The 13,280-nt window shown below is 42.9% G+C and overlaps 1 protein-coding gene across 6 annotated transcripts in view; it reads right to left on the bottom strand.

The window, feature by feature from the left end:
- Positions 1-13,280, bottom strand: part of UBE2V2 (ubiquitin conjugating enzyme E2 V2) — a 73,684-nt gene that overhangs the window by 39,320 nt on the left and 21,084 nt on the right. For 3 of the 6 annotated variants that reach the window (XR_003120763.1, XM_025393655.1, XM_025393658.1), the window contains exon 1: positions 247-753. Coding sequence is in view for 5 of the 6 variants with exons in the window: in XM_025393655.1 (XP_025249440.1) it covers positions 247-453 (207 nt within the window). In the remaining variant the exon portion in view is untranslated. Of the gene's footprint in view, positions 1-246; positions 754-13,280 lie in introns of those variants that run through there. The other 3 variants (XM_025393657.1, XM_025393660.1, XM_025393659.1) reach the window with 2 other exon arrangements.

The following is a 13,280-nucleotide window of genomic DNA, read 5'->3' as shown; positions in this document are numbered from 1 at the left end:
CCTTTACTAAACTGCAAAACTTTGATGGCAATGACCGTATCAACCTTCCTCTCTGCAATCCTCTACGTAATCAAGGATTATATCCTGCACATGGGAAGCATCAATAAATGTAAACAAAATAAATAAAAAGGAACTATTTTAGAAGTTATCATAATTGCTTATTTTAATATCAATAGTATAAAATTAAATGTTAACTCTAAAGTAACAATAAGTATTAATAGAAAAAATATAATTTATAACACTGACCCTTGGTGGCCCAATAATCATGCCTGTCCACCTTGTAAGTGTCATATCTTCATCATCTTCAAGGCCCCAGCTAACCGTACCATCGCCTACTCCTTTTTGTCCTTCTTCAAGTTCTTCCAACAAGCGAAAATTACGAGGAACTTTAACTCCTATACAAAAGAACGTCAGTGTAAATGTAAAAAGCTCATAATTATAAGAGCTACACATATTTAAATTCAGCTTTTTCCAAATTAACTTTTATAAATTATTTCCCAAAAAGACAAAATTCCCTTTAAAAGGCATTCTGCTCCAGAAAATGCTGGATCTAACAACCCCTCAAAATGAAAACCCTAAAGAAAGCACTGTACCAAACATTAATAGCAGTATACAACATGTGTATAATTCCTCATCCATTTTATACTGATATGTCAATCAATCATAAGGAAATCGTTACAAAGTGAACGTTTCCCCTACTTGAGGTTTCTGTTACAGTGAAGGACTCTGCATCAAACAAACAGCCATGACCAGAAAGTTAATAAAAGCCAAAGTTCATTAATACATATTCTCTAATGATTTTTAAAGAGTAGAATTATGTTCCATCTTAGAAAGTGCACCAGAAGGTACTGTCTTTTAGAATCCTGAAGCAGTCCCACCCATGTAGGGGCATGTGAAAACAGAATCTGTCCGATCGCAAGTTCGTGACCAGCGTGACCAACGTGGAGAAACCCCATCTCTACTTGAAATACAAAATTAGCCAGGCGTGGTGGTGCATGCCTGTAATCCCAGCTACTTGGGAGGCTGAGGCAGGAGAATCGCTTGAACCCGGAAGGTGTAGGTTGCGGTGAGCCGAGATGCCACCATTGCACTCCAGCCTGGGCAACAAGAGTGAAAGTCCGTTTAAAAAAAAAAGAGTGTTTACACAAGTAAAGTGTGTCTGCTTTTTAAGAGTTTATTCAGTTTAGGAAGGGGAGTCAAAATTTGTACTTGATTTCAATTTATTGAAATTGAAAGTATTCCTAACGTTTTTTGCTTTCGTGTATATGCAAAGGTAAATATTTATTAATCAAACCTTATAAATTTGAGGTTATTTTAGCCTGATTTCTCAGAACTTTTAATTTGTCTGTGTAGAAATGGGTTTACTAAATATTTTTAGACAATTTTTAAGTATCTACTTTTATTTGCATACAGTAAGTTAGGAAAGACATTTAAAGTTCCTCATACATCTGCTGTGTTATTTTGTGTGTATGAGAGTCTCGCTCGTAGCCAACGCAACCTCCACCTCCCAGGTTCAAGCTATTCTCCTGCCTCAGCTTCTCAAATAGCTAGGATTTCAGGCGTGCGCCACCATGCCCGGCTAATTTTTGTATTTTCAGTAAAGATGGAGTTTCACCATGTTGGCCAGACTGGTCTGGAACATTTAATGTTCTAGAGGCAGAGGCTGCAGTGACCCGAGATTGCACCACTGCATTCCAGCCTAGGCGACAGAGCAAGGCTCTGTCTTAAAAAAAAAAAAAAAAAAAAAAAAGGCCGGGCACAGTGGCTCATGCCTGTAATCCTAGCACTTTGGGAGGTCAAGGCAGGTGGATCACGAGGTCAGGAGATCGAGACCGTCCTGGCTAACACCGTGAAACCCCGTCTCTACTAAAAATACCAAAAATTAGCCAGGTGTGGTGGCGGGTGCCTGTAGTCCCAGCTACTCTGGAGGCTGAGGCAGGAGAATGGCGTGAACCCGGAAGGCAGAGCTTGCAGTGAGCTGAGATCACACCACTGCACTCCACCCTGGGCGAAAGAGCGAGACTCCATCTCACAAAAAAAAAAAAGAAAAGAAAAAAAAAAAGACCAGTCTGGCCAACATGATGAAACCCTATCTCTACTAAAAATACAAAATTTAGCCAGGCATGGTGGTGCACACCTGTAATCCCAACCAGCAACATGGGAGGCTGAGGCAGGAGAATCGCTTGAACCCAGGAGGTGGAGGTTGAAGTGAGCCAAGATCAAGCCCCTGCCTGGGAGACAGAGCAAGACTGTCTCGAAAACAAAAACAAAACAAAAAAAGAAAACAAAACAGAGGGGACACTTTCCTAGATTTTAAGACTTCCTCATCAGCTAAAGAAATCATTAAGAAAATACGGAATTAGTGCAGAAATGAACAGACTAATGAAAAAGAAAAGCCCCAAAGCAGACATATCATATATGAAAATGTGCTTTTTAGTAGAGGCAACACTAAAAGTCAGTAAAGAGACTAGAGGCATGACAAGTAAATGCAACCTTGGTTATCAGGAAAAATATTATTGTCATTATTTTGCTTTAAAGAACAGTAGTGGTGAAATCTGAATAGGGCTGGTAGATAACAGTCCTTTCTCAATATTAATTTCCTGGTTTTAACAATTATATTGTAAGAAAATGTCCTAGTTGAAGTATGTAGGGGTGAAGAGACAGTATCTGTTAACTTACTCTTGAATGGTTCCCCCAAAAAACGAAATCGAATGTGGAGGGAGGGGGGAAGAGAGTACACACAAGAGCAAGCAAAAATGTTAAACATTAATATTTGATGGATCTGCATGAAGGTATATGGGAATCCTTCGTACTACTTATGTAACTTTTCTGCAAATCTAAAGTTATTTCAAAAGAGAACAAACCAAAAAAAAGTAGAAAAGGCTAGGCATGGTGGCTCACACTTGTAAACCCAGCACTCTGAGAGGCCAAGGTGGGCCAATCAACTGAGCCCAGGAGCTGAAAACCAGCCTGGGCAACATGGCAAGACCCCATCTCTAAAAAAATACAAAAATTAGCCAGGTGTGGTGGCTGGCACATGCCTGTGGTCCCAGCTATTCAGGAGGCGAGGATCACCTGAGCCCGGGGAGGTCAAGGCTGCAGTGATCTGTGATCACACCACTGCACTCCAGCCTGGGCCACAGAGTGAAACCCTGTCTTAAAAGAGAAAAAAAAAAAAGTAGGAAAAGTTAATGGTGTTGGAACATTTTACCAATATGGAAAAATAAAATTAGAACCCAATCTGATCTCATAGTATATATAAAAATCAAGGCAGATTAAATGAAAAGATAAGCTACAGACTGAAAAAAGATATGAATAACAAAAAGCAGACAAGAATGTTATTCAAAATACAGAAAGAATTCCTCCTAGAAATCAATAAGGAAAAGAAAACCCTAGAGAACAATGAGAACATATTAGGAATAAGGTTTACAGAAAACAGTAATGACCAACAAACATAAAAATATGCTCAACCTCATCAGTGATCAGGGAAACGTAACAGCTTATTCTAGCCACCAAACTGACAAATATTAAGTCTGATAATTCTTTATTTGGGCAAAGATGTAGATATTGGAAGTTCATTCACTGCTGCAGTTAGAATACACTGGTATAGAAGCTCTAAACAAATGTAGTTTTTATACGTATATACATATGTAGCAAAAAGTATAAAGGTGTTAGTGGAAAAGATATTTAAAAATCAGGGGTCGGGCGAGGCACAGTGGCTCACGCCTGTAATCCCAACACTTTAGGAGGCCAAGGCAGGTGGATCACCTGAGGGCAGGAGTTTGACACCAGCCTGGTCAACATGGTAAAACCCATCTCTACTAAAAATACAAACCTGTCTCTACTAAAACTTCTCCTGAGGCAGGAGAATCGCATGAGCCCAGGAGGCAGAGGTTGCGGTGAGCTGAGATCACGCCACTGCACTTCAGCCTGGGTGACAGAGCAAGACTCTGTCTCAAAAAAAAAAAAAAAAAATCAGGATTATTGGGCCAGGTGTGCTGGCTCATGCCTGTAATCCCAACACTTTGGGAGACTGAAATGGGCAAATCACTTGAGTTCGACACCAGCCTGGTCAACACTGTGAAACCCTGTCTCTACTAAAAATACAAAAAATTAGCTGGGAGGCTGGGCGTGGTAGCTCACGCCTGTAATCCCAGCACTTTGAGAGGCTGAGGCAGGCGGATCATTTGAGGTCAGGAGTTTGAGACCAGCCTGGCCAACATGGTGAAACCCCATCTCTACTAAAAATACAAAAGAATTAGCCAGGTATGGTGGCGTGCGCCTGTAGTCCCAGCTACCTGGGAGGCTGAGGCAGGAGAATCAGTTGAACCCGGGAGGCGGAGGTTGCAGTAAGCCAAGACTGCGCCACTGCACTCCAGCCTGGGAGAGAGAGCAAGACTGCATCTCAAAAAATAATAATAATAATAATTAGCTGGGCATGGTGGTATGCACCTGTAGTTCCAGATACTCAGGAGGCTAAGGCGGGAGGATCACTTGAACAGGGAGCAGAGGTTGTAGTAAGCCAAGATCACGCCACTACACTCCATTTTGGGTGACAGAGTCCGACTCTGTCTCAAAATAAATAAATAAATACAAATAATAAAAAATCAGGATATTGATGACCTCTGGGCAAAGAGAAAGTGGCCTAGGACTTAGAAGGGAAAATAGGACTTTAAATGTACTAGAAATGTTCTATTTCCAAAAAACAATCTGAAGCAAGAATTTATTAGAATGTGAACAGCCAGGGTGAGTACATGTATATTCACATATTTTTCTGGTGTTTGAAATATTTAAAAAGAAAAGGGAGGATTGGGCGGGTGGAGCCAAAAAAAAGGCGTGGGGAGGACATTACAAAAGAGAGACAGAATGCTGGGCAATGTTTGGGGACTGCAACTGAGTATGAGAGCAAAGAGTCAGAAATGGCCTGGAAGGGGCACCCTTAGCAATTCAGCCTTTATCTGCAGTAATGAGGATTCAGGGAGGACATAAACTTCACTTTGCTGCAACGTGGGAATGGATTGGGAGGTAAGAGGAGGAGAAAAGTATCAGCTGTTATAAAAGACCAAGAAAGAGGATGAAGTGCTAAGCACTCAGTTGACTGAGAAAGTTGTGGTTCATTTTACTGTTGTAATTATTTGGTTTTATTTATTTATTTCCATTTAAACAGCACCAAATGTCTACTGTGAGCCAGAGAATTGTGGCTAGGCCCCTGATCTTGCCGTGATAGTCGAAGTCCTGCTCTTGTGGAGCTTAATGTTCAGCAGCGCATCAAGACACAGAAACCACGATTAGAGTAGGAGAAGCGAGAAAAAGGAGGTAACAGCATAAAGTGAGAGTTTTGCTCTACTAAGAACCTAACTAGATGACTGAGCAAAGTGTTTTCTTTTTATACTTTGCATACTTCGACTAAACCATATCAGTGACATATATACAACTTTTTGTCTACCCCAGTATATCTCAATGACCAACACACAAGAGTCTAGCACAGGAAGGCAACCCACTGCCCTGGGTAGAAGAGGCAAAAGAAAGGAGAAATCCTATCGCCTTGCCTCCGTCCCCCACCTCTATCCCTAGTCAGAATTCCTGCTGAAACACATTATTTCTAAAGCCTTAGCCTTTCATAAACTGATTCTAAAAGAAACAATCTATCCCTCTGATGCCCAAAATGTCACTTCCTAAGACTTCATAACCCATATATGTATTTTTCTTTTTAGAGACAGAGTCTTGCTCTTGTCGCCGAGGACAGAGTGCAATGGCACGATCTTGGCTCACTGCAACCTTTGCCTCCGGGTTTCAAGTGATCCTCCTGCCTCAGCCTCCGGAGTAGCTGGGATTACAGGTGCCTGCCACAATGCCTGGCTAATTTTCGCATTTTTAGTAGAGATGGGGTTTCGCCATGTTGGCCAGGCTGGTTTCAAACTCCTGACCTCGTGATCCGCCCGCCTCGGCCTCCCAAAGTGTTGGGATTACAGGCGTGAGCCACTACGCCTGGCCAACCCTTATATATATTATCTGTCATGAGTCAAGAATCTGGATACGACAAATACCCTGAGATTTGATCTATACATTCTATGCACACAATGAAACATCACATGTACCGCACAAAATATGTAAAATATTACATATCAACATCACTTGAAAAAACAGTTTTGAGTCGGCCGGGCGGTGGCTCATGCCTGTAATCCCAGCATTTGGGAGGCCGAGGCAGGTAGATCATGAGATCAGGAGTTCAACACCAGCCTAGCCAAGATGGTGAAACCCCATCTCTACTACAGATACAAAAAATTAGCCGGGCGTGGTAGTACGTGCCTGTAATCCAAGCTACTCGGGAGGCTGAGGCAGGAGAATCGCTTGAACCCGGGTGGCAGAGGTTGCAGTGAGCGAAGACCACGCCACTGCACTCCTTCCTCAGCAACAGACTGAGACTCTGCCTCAAAAAAAAAAAATATATATATATATATACACACACACACACACACTTTTTTTTTGAGTCAAGAATCGTTATACTCTGTACCAAATTAAAGATGGCCACAAATTCTTTGCTTTTCCTCCCACTAATAGGTGAAGTCTGATTTTCCTCCTTTCTTCATTTTATTTGGAACACTACTTAAGAACATCATACATGACCCTATCCTAAGATGTTTTTTTAAAAAAATTGGCCAGGTGTAGTGGCTCACGCCTGTAATCTTAACACTTTGGGACACCAAGGTGGGAAGATCGCTTGAGCCCAGGAGTTCAAGACGAGCCTGAGCAACATGGCAAAACCCCATCTCTACAAAAAATGCAAAAATTAGTCAGGCGTGGTGGCGCACATCTGTAGTCTGAGCTGCTCTGGAGGTTAACGTAGGAGGATCACTTGAGCCTGGGAGGTAGAGGTTTCAGTGAGCCATGTTTGTTCACGCCACTGCACTCTAGCCTGGGTGACAGAGTGAGACTCGGTCTTGGAAAATAAAAAAAGAAATTAAAGGCAGAGGGAGAAAAGTAATAATTACAAGGCACACAACTATCCATTTTTTTTTTTTTTTTGAAATGGAGTCTCACCCTGTCACCCAGGCTACAGTGCAGTGGCATGATCTCAGCTCACTGCAACTGCCTCCTCATGAGTTTAAGTGATTCTCCTGCTTCAGCCTCCTGAGTAGCTGGGATTACAGGCGCCCACCACAATGCCCGGCTACTTTCCGTATTTTTAGTAGAGACGGGGTTTCATCATGTTTCCAGGCTGGTCTCGAACTCCTGACCTCAAGTGATCCACCCACATTGGCTTCCCAAAGTGCTGGGATTACAGGTGTGAGCCACTGCGCCAGGCACAGGCTAATTTTTTAAACTATTTTTTAAAACTCTGTATCAGCTGGGCGCAGTGGCTCACGCCTATAATCCCACACTTTGGGTGGCCAAGGGGGTGGACCACTTGAGGTCAGGAGTTCAAGAGGAGCCTAGCCAACACAGTAAAAGCCCCTTTCTACTAAAAATACAAAAATTAGCTGGTCATGGTGGCACATGCCTGTATGCCCAACTATTCGGGAGGCTGAGGCAGGAGAATTGCTTGAACCCCAGAGGCGGAGGTTGAGGTGAGCTGAGATAGTGGCACTGCACTCCAGCCTGGGTAACAGAGCAAGAACCTGTCTCAAAAAACAAAAACCCTGCCAGGCGCAGTGGCTCACACCTGTCATCCCAGCACTTTGGGAGGCCGAGGCGAGCAGATCACCTGAGGTTGGGAGTTCTAGACCAGCCTGACCAACATGGAGAAACCCCATCTCTACTAAAAATACAAAAAATTAGCCTGGCGTGGTGGTGCGTGCCTATAGTCCCAGCTCCTGCAGAGGTTGAGGCAGGAGAATCACCTGAACCCGGGAGGTGGACGTTGCAGTGAGCCAAGATCATGCCACTGCACTCTAGCCTGGGAGAGAGAATGAGACCCAGTCTCAAAAAAAAAAAAGCACACACACATATATATACACACACACATATATATACATACACATATATGTATACACACACACACATATAAAAAACAAGAATTTTTAAATATGTAGTATGATTTGACTTAAATGCTACTGTGTGAAATTTCCCCTCAGGACAAAACATCAGGGCACAGAATGTCTGCAGAGTGCTGTGAGCCATCCTCCACCCTCCAGACCCAGGCGCACCCCTCCTCCCCTTGAAGCTGCACAGGCCTTCCTACCTGTTTTATCAATAGAATAGGGAAGCAGTGGCAGGGCGTGGTGGCTCATGCCTGTAATCCCAGCACTTTGGGAGGCCAAGGTGGGCAGATCACCTGAGGTTAGGAGTTTGTGACCAGCCTGCCCAACATGGTGAAACCCCATCTCTACTAAAAACACACAAAAAAAAAATTAGCTGGGTATGGTGGTGCACACCTGTAGTCCAGCTACTTTGGAGGCTGAGGCACAAGAATCGCTTGAACCTGGGAGGCAGAAGTAGCAGTGAGCCGAGACTGTGCCACTGCACTACAGCCTGGGTGACACAGTGAGACTCTGCCTCCAAAAAAAGAATAAACAGGGAAGCAGCAACGCTAGGCCAGTTCTGGCACTCGCTTGTAAGAGGAATGCTAACTTCTGCTTTCGTTCTTTTGGAAGACAACTGTCATGTAAGAATTCTGAACACCCTGACACCACCAGGATGTGAGGAAGTCCTAACTGGCCACGTGCAGAGGCTGCAGGGAGGGGGAGCAAGGCGTCCTAGGCAATAAGCCTATCCCTTCACCAGCTTGATGCAACCACATGAGTGACTCTAAGTGAAACCAGCAGAACCACCCAGTCAACTCCCATATTATGAGAAAAAAATCAGTCATCGTTTGAAGCCACAGAATTTTGATATAATTTGTTACACAGCAATAGATAAATGAAGGGAGGGGGGTTGGAAAAGCAATCTGAACAAAAATGTTTATTTGGCAGTGCAAAAACTTAAAGAAGTCAATTGGTATACATTCAGGCAAACTATGTCACATAATTTAAAACATTATATAAAGTCATTTAAACTACATGAATTATATTGTGTATAAGTTAAAAAAAAAAAAAAAAAGGAGTGGGGGAGACCTAATAGCAACACATATATTTTGATCATAATTATAAAAAAACTCTCATATATACAACAGTATGGATCCAAAGACAACCTACAATTGACATTTTAAATTCATTGGGACTGTGGAATCTTTCAAAAAAGAAAACAGGACGAGTGCGGTGGCTCACGTCTGTAATCCCAGCACTTTGGAAAGCCGAGGCAGGGGGATCACGAGGTCAGGAGTTCCAGACCAGCCTGGCCAACATAGTGAAACTCCATCTCTACTAAAAATACAAAAAAATTAGCCAGACACGGTGGTGGGAACCTGTAATTCCAGCTACTCGGGAGGCTGAGGCAGGAGAATCGCTTGAACCCAGGAGGTGGAGGTTGCAGTGAGCCAAGATGGCGCCACTGCACTCCAGCCCGGTGACAGTGCGAGACTCCGTCTCCAAAAAAACAGAGGTCAAATATGAAGACAGAATAAAAACAGTGGTTACCAAGGTTGGGGCTGGAAAGGAAATAGGGAGCTGTAGATCAATGGATACAAAATAGCAGGTATGTAGGATGAACAAGTCTGCAGATCTAATGTTCTGCAGAACAGCCTTGAGGACTTCCTTCTTTTTTTTGCAACAGGGTCTCCCTCTATTGCCCAGGCTAGAGCACAGTGGCTCAATCAAAGCTCACTGCAGCCTCGTCCACCTGGACTCAAGCAATCCTCCCACCTTAGCCTCCCAAGTAGCTAGGACTATAGGCGCGTGCCAACATGTGAGGTAATTTTTGTATTTTTTGTAGAGAGGGAGTTTTGCCATGTTGCCCAGGCTGGTCTTGAACTCCTGGGCTCAAATGATCGGCCCGCCTCAGCCTCCCAAAGTGCTAGGATTACAGATATGAGCCCGCACCCAGCCATGAGGACTTTTAGTAAGAGTTTGCTATGGTGAGGATTTTTGCTCTTGCCACAGGAAGGAAAAACAGGTAACTGTAAGATGATGGATACGTTAATTTGATTCACTACAGTAACCATTTTACTATACGTCTCATAACATGATATATATACCTTAAACACACACAATAAATTTTATTTTAAAAAAACAAGAAATGAGCCAGGTGTGGTGGCTCATGCCCATAGTCCCAGCACTTTGGGAGGTCAAGGCAGGAGGATCACTTAAGTCCAGGAGTTCGAGAACTGCCTGGCCAACATGGTGAAACCCCCTCTCTACTAAAAATACAAAAATTAGCCAGCGTGGTGGTGAAAGCCTATAATCCCAGTTACTCAGGTGGCAGAGGCAGGAGAATCACTTGAATCCGGGAGGCAGAGGTTGCAATGAGCTGACATCACACCACTGCACTCCAGCCTGGGCAACAGAGACAGTCTCAGGAAAAAAAAAAGAAAAAGAAAAAAAAAAAATCACTGAGTCTTTCTGCCTTATAAAGTTGTTAGAATATTTGAAGACACTAAGAAAAGTCAAGTCTTTTCAAGCAAATGAGTCCTTCATGTGATAACTTTATTCTGCCTTGTGCTCTGGATGGTATGCCCCTGCTCCTTTCAAGGCATCCTAGGTGGAATTCCTTGCTGAGTGGGTCTGCCATCCTATCCGCTTTTAACATTCATCCAGCAAAGTAATGAGTGTGAATCATAAGCCCCATCACAGTTCTACACTCAGGAAAACTGTTCCAGAATCCTAACTGGGCCCATAACCCCACTGGCTGTTTCAAAAACATCAGTTACAACCCCACTCTCAAGAACACTATTTGTTGACATTAATAATGTCAATAATGTCAATAATACACAATTATTGACATCAAAGCATATGCTGGGGTGTGTGCGCATGGGTGTCTGTGTGTTTGTTTTGAGACAGGGACTCTGTCGCCATGGCTGAAGTGCAGTGGTGCAATCATGGCTCACTACAGCCTCAAACTCCTAGGCCTTCCATGTCAGCCTCCAGAGTAGCTGGGACTGCAGGCGTGCACCGCCACATCCAGCTAATTTTTTAAATATTTTTAGTAGAGACAAGGTCTTGCTAGGTTGCCCAGGCTGGTTGCAAACTCCCAGGCTCAAGGGGTCCTCCTGCCTCAGCCTCCCAAAGTGCTGAGACTATAGGTGTGAGCCCCATGCCCAGCTACATTTTTTCTGAACTTTAAAATTGAAATACATCCATCATTCAGACACTGTGAATTTATACAAATAGATTTAATATTAAAAACTATATTTACATAATTCACCAAAAAACATCAGAAGGTGATATTCTTTTGCTGAAGTGAAGGTTTACCAGATAAACCAATTTTCAACTTTAGCCTCCAAAATATTTCAAAAAATTGTATGAGATTGAAAACATATTTCAATAGAACACATTTAAGTTTAAATTGATCACAACTGTTTAGTATTCAGATAATAAATGAGAACACATGTCAGTATGTTTGTAGAATCCAGTATTTGAAATCTATTACATATTCACCTCAATGTGGGCATCTTAACAGTTTTTTTAAATACTGTCTTTCATCAAATCTAAGATGGCATAACCAATTACATGATACTATAATTTTAAAAAATTTTTAAACTCTACCAATTAAACTATAACACATATATCCATTGTGGATATTTAAATGTTTTAGAATTGATGAAATATAGTAGATAAAAATGTAATTTATAAAAACAAAATTTACTCACACCTGTAATCCCAGCACTTTGGGAGGCCAAGGCGGGTAGATCACGAGGTCAGGAGATTGAGACCATCCTGGCTAACATGGTAAAACCCCGCCTCTACTAAAAATACAAAAAAATTAGCCAGGAGTGGTGGCATGCATCTCTACTCGGGAGGCTGAGGCAGAAGAATCACTTGAACTTGGGAGGTGGAGGTTGCAGTGAGCCAAGATCACATCACTGCACTCCAGCCTGGGTGACAGAGCGAGACTCCATCTCAAAAAAGAAAAAAAAAAAAAAATTCAAGTCAAACTTTGTACATCTGAAGCATCTGTACTACACTTTCAAACACAAGTGGAAAAACCTCTGGATTAGAGGATTTCCAAAGTATTTCAATGCTGTGGTGTGGAGAACACATTATATACAGGAGAAATTAATCATACTACTGTTATTCTTTAGGTTGTAACCAAAACCACCCTGCCCCTAGCCACTGCCAAAAAATCACCACCTATATGAAGAGTTCATTTAGAATCTATTTGTTAGATACTAACTCAGCTAGATAAGGGGAAAATAAGCAGCTTCATGATTTTAGATTTAATGAATATATGTGACTAAAATATTATTTTAGTAGTTTTACTTCAGAAAAGCAAACTAAAAATAAGACAGTGAAATATTACAATCTACCAAAAGGAAAGGCTGGTTTTTTTAGCAGAGGGAGGGGATTGTTTCTTTGTTTTGAGAGAGAGTCTTGCTCTGTCACCCAGGCTGGAGTGCAGTGGCACCATCTCAGCTCACTGAAACCTCTGCCTCCTGGATTCAAGGGCTTCTCCTGGCTCAGCCTCCCAAGTAGGTGGGATTACAGGTGCCTGCCACCACACCTGGCTAATTTTTATTTTTGTGTTTTTGGTTTTTTTTCTTTTTTTTTTTTTTTTTCGAGACAGAGTCTTGCTCTGTGGCCCAGGCTGGAGGACAATGGTGCAATCTCAGCTCACTGCAACCTCCACTTCCCAGGTTCAAGTGATTCTCCCGCCTCAGCCTGCCAAACAGCTGAAACTACAGGCATGTACCACCACTCCTGGCTAATTTTTGTATTTTTAGTAGAGACGGGGTTTCACCATGTTGGCCAGGCTGGTCTCAAACTCCTGACTTCAAATGATCCGCCCACCTCAGCCTCCCAAAGTGCTGGGATTTCAGGAGTGAGCCGCCATGCCTAGCCAGTTTTTGTTTTGTTTTTTGTTTTTGAGACAGGGTCTCACTCTGTCACCCAGGCTGGAGTGCACAATCTCAGCTCACTGCAACCTCCACCTCCCAGCCTTAAGCAATTCTCCCACCTCAGCCCCGCAAGTAGCTGGGACCATAGGCGCATGCCACCACATCCAGCTAATTTTTGTATTTTTAGTAGAGATGGGGTTTCGTCATGTTGCCCAGGCTGGTCTCGAACTCCTGGGCTCAAGTGATCCGCCCGCCTACGCCTCCCAACGTGCTGGGATTAGAAGCATGAGCCACTGCGCCCAGCCTGAAAAGCTAGGTTTTACTTGAGCCATTTATTTTCTCATTATTAAATCCCTGACACAGAAAGACACTGTACCACAGAAAATGATGACACAACAGGCACTCGATAAAC

This window comes from Theropithecus gelada, chromosome 8, assembly GCF_003255815.1.
Source record: "Theropithecus gelada isolate Dixy chromosome 8, Tgel_1.0, whole genome shotgun sequence".
Taxonomy (NCBI): Eukaryota; Metazoa; Chordata; class Mammalia; order Primates; family Cercopithecidae; genus Theropithecus; species Theropithecus gelada.
The sequence above is the reverse complement of the archived record's forward strand: the minus strand, read 5'-3'. Positions and strand labels throughout refer to the sequence as shown.